At 39.7% G+C, this 14,280-nt stretch overlaps 1 protein-coding gene across 9 annotated transcripts in view; it reads right to left on the bottom strand.

The window, feature by feature from the left end:
* The window catches only part of Trpm3 (transient receptor potential cation channel subfamily M member 3), a 281,511-nt gene that overhangs the window by 206,054 nt on the left and 61,177 nt on the right, over positions 1 to 14,280 (bottom strand). For 8 of the 9 annotated variants that reach the window (XR_007594808.1, XM_050159348.1, XM_050159396.1 and 5 more), the window contains one exon: positions 7,069 to 7,243. Coding sequence is in view for 7 of the 9 variants with exons in the window: in XM_050159348.1 (XP_050015305.1) it covers positions 7,069 to 7,243 (175 nt within the window). In the remaining 2 variants the exon portion in view is untranslated. Of the gene's footprint in view, positions 1 to 2,274; positions 4,040 to 7,068; positions 7,244 to 14,280 lie in introns of those variants that run through there. The other variant, XM_050159389.1, reaches the window with a different exon arrangement.

Here is a 14,280-nt window from a genome sequence, read left to right as displayed (position 1 = left end):
AAAAGAGATTTGATGGAAAGATGGAAAAAGGAGTAGATTGATTATATTGACATTTATGGATAACTGACATACCATAAAAGTCTTGTTGGAAATGCCCTACTCAGTATTTTATCTTGTACTGTTTAAGCATTTTAGCCCATGTGACCCTGTAGTCACGTGTTTGAATATTTGTTACAGTGTCTCTGAGAGCCACTTCCAAAAGTTTCATGCACATAGTGGGTACCTCTTAAACAACGCTTACAGAAGTAACAGGAGAACCACTTCTAGTCTTTGTTTTTGATGTCTTTTTCTATGATTTAATTCAAGAAAATTGAAAAAGAATCAGCTTGACACGTCTTACAAAAAGTTCTAGAAAAGGGATGAGGCAGGTGAGATTAACAAAAACTAAAATTGACGCTTGAAATCGGCTTAGTTGCCATTGGGTTCTTTTTCTTCCTTGGCATTCCAATTATGTCTCTATCATGCTGGGGTGCAGGCCATCCAGATCAATTACTTTCTGCAGAACGCAATACAGAAAAATGATAGGGCTTTGACATCCTTCAGTGTGAGCTGAATCTCTGGAGCAGCAGAAGTAAACACTTGTGATTATTGCACAGAATGCCATGTCCCAGGGAATACTGACTACTCACAGCTTCCTAATACACCTGCTTTTCTGATGGTTTTCTCTTGTCTTTGGACACATGATATGTATTTGGAGAGAAACAAACATTCTTCAAGAAATTTGCAGGCATAAATTGGAAACCATGCAATGTAGTTTTCCCTTTTTATAGTTAGTTGATGTTCTCATGCCTTCATCCTAGCTGACCCCCCAAAAATCTATTTTCAATAAAAAAAGGCTAACATCAAGGAAAACGAAAATAAACCAAAAACTCATGAGAATTCTTATTAAGTTCTTAAGTAGAATCAAAAACCCATTGCCATTGGTTTCGTGGGAGCCTAGGCAGTTTCGTGGATGCTCACCTTACTAGACCTGGATGGAGGTGGGTGGTCCTTGGACTTCCCACAGGGCAGGGANGAGGTGGGTGGTCCTTGGACTTCCCACAGGGCAGGGAACCCTGATTGCTCTTTGGGCTGACGAGGGAGGGGGACTTGATTGGGGGAGGGGGAGAAAAAGGGGAGGCAGCGGTGGGGAAGAGACAGAAATCTTTAATAAATAATAAAAAAAGTTCTTAAGTAGAAAAGTCTCAGAATATTTTTAATACATACACACACCCCAAAATCTCTCCCATACCACGCTCACCCCGTATCACCCCTGTCCTATACCACATATACTTTCCCCATTCACCACATCCCCAATTCTACAGTCTCCCCACACCATCCCTCTACCACTTCACACACAGTGTGTGTGTGCGCGCACACACACACCCATCACCCCCCACCTCTCTCATCTCTCTCTTCACACAAACATCCCATACCACACAACACACTACATTCTTTTCTTATTCTACTCCCAAGAGTAAGATTTCTCATGGCTGAGCAGTGGTGGCAAATGCCTTTAGTCCCAGCAATTGGGAGGCAGAGATATGTGGACCTCTGTGAGTTCAAGGTCTACAGAGTGAGTTCCAGGACAGCCAAAGCTACACAGAGAAACGCTGTCTCAAAAACAAACAACAACAACAAACTGCTCACATGCCCTTCACAGTCAATTCCTAATTAAAATGCTATTAGACTAGGAGTGGTGTGTATGCCTCACTGATAATTTGATAATTTCCCAATAGTTAGGAACAAATTATTAAAAATCCTTTAAGGCATGTTTTTCTGTTTGGATGCTAGCTGACTGGTTGTGCCTCTTTTCTAGGTCTAAACTGTGGTAAATCCAGGAGGTAAGTTTTGAACAAAAATTCTAAAGAAAATATAAGCATTGGTAATAAAACTGTGAGGATGAGGAGCAGCTCCTTGGAGCACACATGGGCTCAAACGATGCTCTCATGCTGACACTGTCCATTGTTAGACACTTGTTCCCCGTGTGACAAATGAAGGGGTGAGATCCCATTTCTCTGCAGCCTGAGACTCGAGGTTGACAGTCATCAGGTAAAGGCCTGATGATTTCAGCATCAGGAAGCTGCACACTGAAAGGTGCTCCAGACACCGGGCAATGCTGTTTGTCTGCTTAGTCAAACACAAGAAAGTCTTTGTATTTAGCAATGGGTAATTAAATCTAACAGTTCCTGGTAGCATTAATATTTGTATTTATGGGGTTTAGTCAGTTGCCATTAAGAAGAAAGCTTTGATCATATTTCTGGAGCAAGAGAATTAATTATGGAAAGTGCTTACTGCTTCACTCGGAACTATGACAGGTAAACAGAAAACCCATTACGGTGATAAGGAAATGGACTTTGGCCATTTCTTCCAGGCACCACATGTCACTGAACAGATAGGGAGGGAAAAGACAAAACATAGAATTTAATTTTAACCTCAGCACCACACACAGAAAAAGCATTTCATTGTGATTGTCTCCTAGTGTATCCAAGCCCATTTGCGCCGTGATAGACACAGTCTGTCTGTTTCTATCTCAAGCAATCTCATTCAGAGGAGATAATCAGTTTTGCGAATTATAATTCACTTCCAAAGTGATTCTTTTCCAATTCATATTCTCTTTCCAATTCATATTTTCTTTCCAATTCATATTCTTGGAAAGGAACTCAATGATAGACTAGAAAGGTCACCACAATGTAAGGGGAGAAAAGGTCGTTTCTTTAAGATTTTAAAATGTAAGGCCACATAGCTGAATAAGCACACTCATAGTCCTTATAGCTATATCATTTAACAATCCATAAATTAAATTAACTTTAAAAATGTAAATAAATTCCCAAATAAAAAAATCAGCAAAAATATTAATCTATTTGGAAATGAAAGCTTTGTAATTAGGATGTGTATGCTCCCTATATCTAATTTTATTTGGACAGTGATGCATTTACTTATATAGGTTTATTTATATAAATATATGTATGTAGCAGAATGTTCAATTCCATTGGAATATGAAAAATCAATGAAGAAATCCTTCCTGGTCAATGAAGGCTAGCAAGATCCATCCTTCCTTCCTTCCTTCCTTCCTTCCTTCCTTCCTTCCTTCCTTTCTTCCTTCCTTTCTTGTAAAGAAAGTACACTGCCACAAAATAATGTTCATTGGAAATGACTTTAAATTGCATGCACATGTGTGGTAAACAATTTCTTTTTATTTTAATTCTTTGCCTCTGTATTGAACATGTGAGTGAGTTCAGATTCTTTGACTGCCCATGGTTCATATATTTGTGTAGAGGCTATATAGATTGGGAATTTTGCATACTTAGATTATAAAATAGTTAGAAATAAGAATTCCAAGTGAAGTTAGATCTTCACAGTCCTTTTGAGTTTTAAATTGGAGATGGGTGTATAATGGTCTAGGTGAGGATGGGCATAGATTTATGATTGTCTAGGTGAGGTCAGAGATGGGTAGATGATGGTCTAGGTAGGGATGGGGATGCATGTATGATGGTCTAGGTGAGGTCAGAGATGGGTAGATGATGGTCTAGGTGGGGATGGGTGTATGATGGTCTAAGTGAGGATGGAGGTGGATGGATGATGATCTAGGTGGGGATGAGTAGATGATGGTCTAGTTGGAGATGGGTGTATGATAGCCTAGGTGAGGATAGAGATGGGTATATGAGGGTCCAGGTGAGGTTGGAGATTGGTATTGGGTGTATGGTCCAGGTGAGGATGTGGATGGGTAGATGATAGTCTAGGTGAAGACAGGGATGGGTATATGATGGTCTAGGTGAGGTTGGAAATGGGTAGATGATGGTCTATGTGGGAATGGGAAAGGATGGATGATGGTCTAGGTGAGGTTGAAGATGGGTAGATGATGGTATAGGTGGGGATGAGGATCAGTGTATCATGGTCTAGGTGGGTATGGGTATGGGTGGATGATGGTCTAGGTGAGGATGAGAAAGAAATCAAAACTTGGACACAAGATCATAACCAGGACTGCACTATTTTTGTATGTTAGGAATACATATGCTAATAATAATATTAAATATAAATTATTGAAAAAAATTGGGTAACTTTTGTGGTGCAGGAGAATTGTCTTTATTCTATCAATCATGTTTTAAATAAATGCTGATTGGCCAGGCAGGAAATATAGGCGGGAAAAACCAGACAGGAAGTAGAAATGATGCAATGAGAACAGGAGAATTCTGGGAAGGAGGAAGTTGATTCCTCTCACTCCTGCCTAGATCACCGAAGCAGCATGATGTGATCTACCCCACTGAAAAAGGTACTGAGCCACATGGCTAACATAGATCAGAAAAATGGGTTAATCAAGATGTGAGAGTTAGCCAGAAAGAGGATAGAGCTAATGGGCCAATCAGCTTATAATTTATGGAGACCTATGTGTGATTTTCATTGGGGCCAAACAGTTGTGGGAACCAAGCAGGACAGAAACACAAATAAGCAGACTGCTCATGTTACACTTTTGTGCACCTAAAGTTTAAAGAAGTCTGGGGAGGTGAGGTAGGGGGAAGGTAGAGGAAGTAGGAAGAGGGGAGGGAGTAGGAACAGAGATAGCTATGCAAAATGTGAAAAGATTGTATTAAAATATATTAAGAAAAAAAAGTTTAAAGAAGTCATTGAGACCTTTCCTGAGTAGGACAGAAACATGCATCATGAAACATACTTCAGTAAATTTTGCTAATAACCCAGATGGATGAGCTCATAGACTGTGCAGACTTGGACAAAGCATTTAACTTCTTGTCCACTAGATTAATAGTCCACTGCACTATTTTTGTATGTTAGGAATACATATGCTAATAATAATATTAAATATAAATTATTGAAAAAAATTGGGTAACTTTTGTGGTGCAGGAGAATTGTCTTTATTCTATCAATCATGTTTTGCCCACTGCCCCTTCCAATCTTAAAACTCACATTTTTTCTTACATATTTTAAATAGTAATAATCAGAGACTTTTTTTGGTTTTTCGAGATAGGGTTTTTCTGTAGCTTTGGAATCTGTCCTGGAACTAGCTCTTGTAGACCAGGCTGGCTTTGAACTCACAGAGATCCACCTGCCTCTACCTCCTAAGTCCTGGGATTAAACATGTGTGCCACCACTGCCTGGCTCAATCAGAGAGATTTTTTAATATGTTCAAGATACACAGCATTAAAAATAATAAATAATAGGCACCAGACTCTGACTGTCACTTGGATGATCCAAGATAGCAGAGACATTGGAGAATGCCTTCCTTTTTTCTTTCTTTTTTTTTTTTTTTTTGGTTTTGTAGGAAAGAAAAGGAAACCTGCATTCCAAATGCAAACCCATATCTGCTTTGTGGACATATGACAAAAACAATCAGCAAACTCAATGGGTCAACAAGCAATTAAGAGCTAAGAGCTGTTTTCAGATGAAAGGATCATATTGCTATATTGAAAGAAATAAGAACTATGGCAAAATTTAATTAAAAACAATTAAGGTTACCAAACACTTTTGTTAGTCAATATAAAGATCACTGGGCAAATGCCCTCTCTTTAGGCCCTCAGTAATAAGATGGGTCAGTTCTTACTCTCCCAAAGAAGAATGATGATGGCAATTTAATTAAATTTGGCAGTGACTAAGCTTTAACTTTGATGAGGATGTTTTTAGAACCATCAGATCTCTAGGTGTCAGGTCACTGTCATGGCATTCAGGAGTGGCATAGAAGCCCTCAGCCTTTTGACAGTCTCCACTTCACACGTATTGGTTCCAGTATAAACCAGGCAAACATGCTGTCTTAGTGGCTGCCAAAACAGGGATGAAGAAAGGGAAAGGAGAGGAGGTAGTGGCTGACATGTGGAATCTCTTTACTGGCAAGGAGAGAGGTAGAAAGGGAGTACTCTCCACAGGGCTAGCTCGTCTGTAATTTCATTATTATAGTTGCATACTGGTCTGCCTACTAGCCTTACTATGGTTTTTGAGGGTGGCATCTCCAGGCTGCTCTTTTTTTTATATCTCAATGTTTTGCACAGTTCATGGTACCCTTGGACAGCTACTCTATATTTATAAGAGGCCTTATCTCCTTTGGGACTTGTTTGTCACCCTAACCATATGCTAGAAAAATTGGGTAATTAGTGTTTTGCTTTTTTGTTTGACTTAATGTTGTGGTGTGTGTGTGTGTGTGTGTGTGTGTGTGTGTGTATGTGTATGCATTAACAGTTGACCACTATGGATTTGGTAACCTATCAGAGACCTTGTCTGTAGAGAAGAATGATTCTCTTTCTCTCAGCAGCCTTTGATTGTCTGTCTATACTCTTCATATCAAATTCTCAGAAACAAACTAACTAACTAACAAAAAACAAATGAAAACCCAGAAACAACATCAACCAAAAGCAAAAGTTAAGTGATTTTCCCTGGTTGTGTTCCTTAAACTCATTCACATCTTGTTTCAAATTACTTCCATGACCTGCAGGAGTGTCTTATTAGGCCACTGTGGAGAGACTTTCTCCCAGGAAAGTTGAAGCTTTGGACTTTAGACAGCAGCATTAAAAAGCTGATACTCCAAGCAAAATATATAGGGCTGAGGAGTTCTGGGAGTAATTCACAAAGGACCAGAGCTGTAACCAATTATCGCGGTTTTACCTTCCAGGACAATAGAGAAGTACTTGATAATAATCTTCCGAAAGTGTTTACAGCAGCTTGACCATGATGGTTCTTAGACTCATGGCCCCAACTCAGCTTTTCTTGGAGGCTACCCTGCACTGTTACCCATATTCTGTTTGCTTCATTTCTCATAGCCCAGTGCCTGCCTCTCCTTCCTTGAGGGAAAAGAGGGAAGGAGAAACTGAGATAAAAGAACACACCCTTTAAGTTCCTTCCTCCCCATCCTCATGTGGTCTCAAGGTAGCCTTCATGGATTCCCCACTCCAGGGGCATTTTAGATGTTGTCCTCTGTTCTTCTCTACCACCCCCACAGTCAATATTTAGATAATTGTTCATAGCTGTTTAGGATATGAGATCTTGACTGAACAGCAGAGAACACACTCTGATGCCCTCTTTCCCATACCTTAAACACCAGCTTTGTACTCAGGAGTCTACCCTGGGGCCTGATAATTCACCTACCCGCCTTCTTCTGAATATTTATGCCCAAATGCCAGGATGTCGGACGCCCGTCCACTCCCATCACAGACCACGACTGGTACAGGAGGGGTGTCTCGAAGGTACTCCAAAACAATCGAGATCACGTTGGGTCCTCCTTCCACTATGAGCGCCACCACTGGAACCCCTTGGCCGATTCCTGCATTAAAAAAAGGAAAAGAAAGGGAAAAAAGGAGAAAAGAACACAAAGCCAGCAAACCAAATAAACAAAAAGAGAAAAAAAAAGCACAAACTAAAATTACTGAGCATGGGGGAGGTAACGAGATATGAGAGGATAAAACACTGAATGACATTTGTAGCAAACTCGTTAGTAGAATTTCCACCCCCAGAAAGTACACATGATCCTGCCCAATCCCCATAACTCACAAGAGGGACTTCACATCAGACAACCTGATACATCAAGAAGGGAAGTGACTCACAGAGAAAGACTGGGCCATTTGTCAAAATGTTGGAAGCCACATTCTGATTGTTAGGAGTGTCTTATCTATCTAGCAGTTCAGTTTTCTGGGTAAAAAATTGGAAGTTGGAAATTTCCAACTTCCTGGTTTCCAAAGAAGTGTTTAGATAGCTCTTTTCATTAAAAAAAAAAAAAAGTCAGCAGGGCCGTGTTGGATCCCCTGTTGGCTGCAATATGGGTCTATGTGTTCTAAGCACAGCTGATTGTCTGACCGGCAGCTCCCAGCAACACCAGCATCATAAAAGGTCACCACTTTGGATACATGGGTTTCTGCATAATTGCACCCTGCACTATTGAGCAAAGTGCCACGTGTATGATGATACTCACTACACATCTGTTGCATTCAGTTGAATTAAGGGGATTCAAAGTTATTTCCCAATGCATTTAAGATTTATATCAAGCCATAAAACACTGTAATTTTCATGTAACAATTTCTGTAATGTAAGCATTGTATGTGTGATTCAACATAACACGTTAAAGAGAAGCATTGAAAACCAATGTCCATGAGAGAAACCATGAGGACAGATTCAGTTTATTTTATAGTGACATTTTAAGTATCATTGGGTGTCACTGAATAATATACTTTTTTTCAATTTGATAGTACATGGGTTAAACTAAACAACATAAAAATGAGTTGGTTTTACGATGTACCCAAAAGTGCTCTTACAAAAGACATAATTGAAATTTTGTGCTACCTCTGTAAATATGAATTTACATAAAACAAAACAAAAATAAAATAAAAACTTTGGTCATCTGTGTTTTCTGGTTGTCCTTTTGCTGACAATTTTTCTCATATCAGGAAACTGCTTCCCAGTGACAAGCAACGACTTGGGATTTGGTTTTTGCTCTATTGGTAGGAGATTTTCTGGGCTAATATGACTTGTTTTATTTCTAAAATCTGAGTGCACCAGTCTCACAGGGTCTTATCAACTCTATGTTACAGAGGATAGATTTTTTTTGCAATTTGATTTTAATCTTAAAGGAAAGGTCCAAAATGCAAGGGATCAGTTTTTATGGACTAATTTCAGGGCAGGTAATACATTTCAATTATTTCCTGAAAACATAGTTGTCAATACATCAGTGTTATAATCTCTAAAGAAACAGAAATACGCTCAGGATGGTAAGATTTCCTATATTTGTAATGAACTTGGTAATTGAATAATTCAGTTAAGTTCAGTGCTAGAAAAAATGGATAGAGCAAAAATATTTGTCTCACTTTTTATAAACATTCTATATATCTATACCCCAAACTCTCTTTTCTTTGGTGACAAAACATGAAGTTTACCCAGTGGTTAAAAAAATGCTTAATACTTAAAATAAAAATTCTATTTTTATTTTAATTTCTTATGGCAGAGACAATTGTTATGCCTAACACAAACAGAACTTGCCAACATCTGGCAACATTAAACTTTTTTTTTTTTGGATGCACACACGGGCACATTGGTTTTGAATCTGAGAAGGGGAAAGTATATTAAATAGTACGTCGTGAGCTAAGTAGTGAGTGTTAGTCTGTTGATAGAGCATGCTTTAGAGAATACCTGCAAGAATGTGGAGAACATGAGAAACTCTTGCTCTACAAAAGACATGCATGTCTGGACAGAGGCAAAGATGTTTCTAGGCAAATTCCTGGGGTTCTAGGATCCCTGAAGCTCATCAATGAATATGTACATAAAAAACTTTATTTAGCCACATTTGAAACATTCATGCATTAGCTTGCTATTTTATGATCCTCACTGAGACAAGTTCTTTGATGGCTTTTCAAGCTAAATTCTACATCTGTGGAAATTATATTCCATTTTATTGCTCTTTTATGTTGATTGGCTAAACCTTCCCCAGTAAAACACTGTAGAACACATCCCTTCTCTTATTCCATCCGCTCTTTCTCTCATTCTTTAATTTTTTCCACCCACATTTTATTTTCTTAACCACATTTTGAGCATAACACATTTAGGAAAATATCTAGAAAAATTAACAAATTACAAACTGTAGGCTGTTGCCACATAGAATGAAATGGCTTTTTTACAAGTCAAGCATAGTACATTTTTATTAGTGACAGAAAGGAAACATTCTGGAAATTTCTTTTATCTGTAGTTGACCTAGATTTACTCAACTCACTGCTTTTTCTTTATATCTATCAGAAATTAGTTTAAGTTCCTTTAAAGATGCTTGCAAAACTATGTCTTGCTCAGCTGAAACTGTTGGCTGTTTGCCTCCCAGTCCCTCTCCCAAAAGTTACTCAGATTTATAATGGAAAAAAATTAAACTATTTCTTAGGAAGAAGATTATGTAGATTATTGAAGATCTCTGGATTATTATTCTTTTGGTTTGGGGAGAAAGTAGTTTAATTTCTTAGCTGAGCACAATCATCTGACAAGTTCTTCTGTATCTGAAGCCTTGTAGTGATCCTTAGGAGATTTCCACTAGAACGTAAGTTGCTTTAACAAGAAGATGTGTAACACGCCTGCCACACACTTCAACCTTAGCATCTTGTCACATCTAACAAAAATGTGAGCTCAGGGAATGGACATGAGTTCAGCAGGGCCCAGTTTACCTGGGCTCTCTCATTACATTTAGAGTCCCAGTTCTCTCTGCATAGCCTAACATATTTGACTTTTGTCAAATCTTTGTGTGGCTGATATGCCATTCAGAAATGGGGGCATTCCTTACCCCCATGTGGGAAGCATTTATGTTGGGATAAATTAAGATTGAGCTGAGTTGGGCATTGTTCAGGACGTAGGTGGCAGGAAGACTTAAAATGCCAACTCATTATTTTTCTATTTTATTTTTGTTATTTTGTATGTATGGATAAGTCTTGCCTGTCTGGGAGTCTGTGTAGCACATGTGTGCCTGGTGTCTGCAGAGGCCAGAAAAGAGCACTGGATCCTCAGGATGTTCCAGATGTTTGTGACTGTCATGTGGGTACTGGGAACCAAACCCAGGTCCTCGGGAAGAGTAACCAAGTGATCTTAAATTAGCCATCCTTCTATCCCCTTTAAAAGAAAAAAAAGCTTCTCTTTCTATTACCATCCTTCTATCCCCTTAAACAAAAGCTTCTCTTTCTACCCGTCTATCCCCTTCCCCACCTCTCTGGCATGAATCTATATTCTATAATCAGTTAAGGTAATTATAGAAGCACTTGGTGTGTTGGACAGAAATGGCTGATTCACTGAGATGACTTAGTTCACACTAATACTCTGGTTCTATGTCAAGACGATCAGATAGAATTTAAAGTACTTAGGAGTCTACAGAGTCATTTGTTTTCTGTTGAAAGGTGGTTTATATTTCCATGAAGGTCAAACAGACAAGATGGACCTCGGCCTAAGTCTCAATGACCGCAGGCCAAGCTTACGATATTATAGTCTGTAACATTCAGAAAGGTCCTGCTCCTTGTATGAGATGTCTTCCTAAAGAGAGTGGCCAGTTCAAGACCAGTTCTGCCACTGGTGGGAAACCAAGCGAAGACGGTGGCAATAACATTGACGTAGTTAATTTTTGGCATTGTCAGCTCTGGGAGTATGCAATTCTTAGTGATTTAAAAGTTTGCTTGGAGCGAGAATTTCTGTGTTTTGAAATACTGCATATTGTCAGAATTTATCAATATGTTTCATGTTGCACAGATTTAAATTTGCATAATTCCAATTATAATTAAAAGGCTTCACCCACCTACCAACTCAAATACCCTGGGCTCTAATTTAGCAGTTTATTCTGCTGATAAACACATGGTCATCATCTCCTATATTTATACGAGTGGCCAGCGAAACCAAGTAACCTTCTAGATTATTGCATGTTTCAAACAGAATCTCCCACACATTTGAGAGGCATTAACAACTATTGTAGTGATGGAAGCTATACAGTACCATAGCTTTTTTTTTTCAGATTAGATTCTAAGTACTTATAACTAGATACGACCTATCTTCTGTAGTCTGCAAGTGTGAAATGGATGTAAGAAAATTAGGTAAAGTTATAATCAGAGCCAATGAGATGGATCAGTGGGCACATTTGGCATTTGATTTCAGGAACCCACATGGTGAAAAGAGAGAACTAAATCCCAAAAGTTGCCCTCTGGCCTCCACATGCATGTTGTGGTACATGGGTGTACACACTCACATCCACACACACAAACACACACAGCTCTTGACTGGTTGTGTCTAACAAAATTTAATCTTTTTCTCTCTAGCTTTAAGATACTTCTTGCAAGTTTCTCTGTCATGGTTAGGTAAGTATTCAGATACAGTTATGGAAATACTGTGTACAAAGATGGCGCTGCAGTAAAACTTCCTTCCGAATGAGACATTAGGGATCTCAGAGGTGCTTCAAAGAAGAGGGAGCCCAGAAAACATTGAGCAATGTCCTAAGAGAAAAATGCATCTTGTTTCCAGAAGTGTCTCTCAGGTTCTCTATGGAAGCAGAGGCTTTAGATATTGCCTTGGTTTTTAGAAGTGGTATGGGGAGTCCATTCAAGACAGTGTATCTACAAATGTGTAAGGCCTCACTTGGGAAGATGCAATCTGGCCAGGTGGGTTTAGTGACTTGTGATGAAATACCCAGCTGATGAATGAACAATCCAATACAGATCAATCTCGTCCATGTTCTGTTATTACAACACATGTTTTTCTTCAAACAATTCTACACTAAAATTGATGTGTTGGTGTTTGTGGAAATAAAATGCCACATAAACTAGTGAACAGTCAAATTATTTATGGGTTTTTAGTAGGAAGAAACTCCTTGAGAGATGGCCGTGGTCTGGCGTTGAGGTTGGGACTATCCAGGTCCCACATGTCCAACCCACTACTGAGAAGTGGTAAAATGGAATGATTTTTGTCAACATCCTTTTCTGCCATTGCTGGACTGTAAGAATCCCTGTGTTCGATTTTAACTTAAGCGAGTCCCTCTATGGACATGTGCATGTTCAAGTTACAATAAGTGCACCAGAATAAACATTTCATAGATTTTTAGCTTGATATGTGACATCTCGGATTTGGTCAGAGATAAGAGCTTCTCAAGATCCAAAAATAGAGGGCTTAGATTGATGGAACTGCCTTTCCCAGACTGTTATTAAAAAAAAACCCCTAAAACTAACAAAGCAAAGCATTTCTTATCCTTCAGATGGAGACCATAAAATCTATTAATATGGCAAATTCAGTTTCTATTTGTTTTCCTGCTGCTGCACAGACTTATTTGGGGTATTATTTATGCCTCAAATATTTGCCTAGGAATCCTATCCTAGCCCCTCCTGGGGTGCATTCCAATTAGGTATGGTCTTCTTATTCTGCTGTTTCCACTTAGCAATGAAAGGCCACAGGATAGAACGATGGAGAGACTTGAATAGTAGGTAGACGGGAAATCTGGTCAGTCAGCTTAAGTTCTGTGGAAGGTCCACTGGAAATGTTCTTATTGGGGTAATCACTCTGTATAGAGCACTGCGGAGGAGGTCTTGTCTGAATCCCTTAAGAGCAATTGGATGCTAGACCTGTGTCAGGCCAGGGCTACCGTCCTGGAATTAGTGTCTGGGGCAAATGACTGGCAGGTGGGCTGTGAAAGCATGCTCACCCAGAGAGTGAAGCCTTAATTGACAGTGGCTCTGATGGATGCAGAGGGAGGGGAAAGATCACATAGCCCAAGTGTAACTGAGGAAGGGATGGTGGGTATATGATTAAGTAGGATTCAAGTGGGGAATAGTTGCCGACCCTTCCTATAGACATATCTCTTTCTCTCCATCCTGTTTATTGCTATAAAATACTCTATGGCTGTCTTTATCCATCTTTAACTACTTTGAGGAGTCTTGGGGGTGGGGACATTTCTAAGCATAGAAACCTAAAAGGGAGAATATGCTTGTACTTGGAAATTCTTTTTGGAAGAGGAATTTGGGGTAGAATTGTGGGATTTTCGTTTGAGGTAGAGTTGTAAGGGAAACAGAGGTCCATGATGGCTGTGGAGCTCTTGGCTCTGCTGGAGTCATGTGGGGGCTTCATGCTGAGGCACAAGTGATGATTAGTGGGGAGCCCATGGAATGGTCATGGTTTGCTTATGGACCCCTCTCACTGAAAAAGAGGAGTCAGCCATGTGCACCCTAAGAACAGAAGGGAGAGGGAGATTCAGCCCATCTCTCTGCAGTAGTCTAAAAACACCACCTGTGTTAGTCTAAGTCAAAGGCGAGGATCCCCTATTCTGATAGCCTTAGTGACCCCTTGGAGAGTGGGGCCCAAGTCTAAACCCATCATAATATGCTTCTCATGGCATAGCAAAGTCTCTCCAGGCTTGGGTCTTCCTTTGACTTCAGTGACTTTCCTGGGAGGATGTGGGTGCCATTTTTATTTTACACCCTGGAAGTCCCACTTGACTCACACTGGGATGACTCTTTTTCCTCAACTCTGAGGGACCCTGTTTAGACCTGGGCAGAAATTGTTACTCCCTTCTTCCCAGTTCCATGATGGATAGTCTTACTCTCTATCCAGCTTGCCTTTCCATGCATTCCCATTTCCTTCACTGGTCCTCAGAAAGTATCTCTGTTTCTAGTGTATCCCTGCCCCGACTGCCACGGCTAGACCCCCTGTCCGCAGGGCTAGACTTCATAAAGCCTGTTAGCTCCACCTCATTGTCTAAGAAGGCAACTTGATGGACATAGAAGTACTAAAACCATATTATGCTATTTTGCACAGTATGTAGCACAAAGAGTAGATCCCTAATTTGTGAGATCATCAGACTGATTAAGGAGTTAT

This window comes from Alexandromys fortis, unplaced genomic scaffold (genome assembly GCF_014885135.2).
Source record: "Alexandromys fortis isolate MF-2015 unplaced genomic scaffold, M_Fortis_MF-2015_v1.1 scaffold_10, whole genome shotgun sequence".
Lineage (NCBI taxonomy): Eukaryota > Metazoa > Chordata > Mammalia > Rodentia > Cricetidae > Alexandromys > Alexandromys fortis.
The sequence above is the reverse complement of the archived record's forward strand: the minus strand, read 5'-3'. Positions and strand labels throughout refer to the sequence as shown.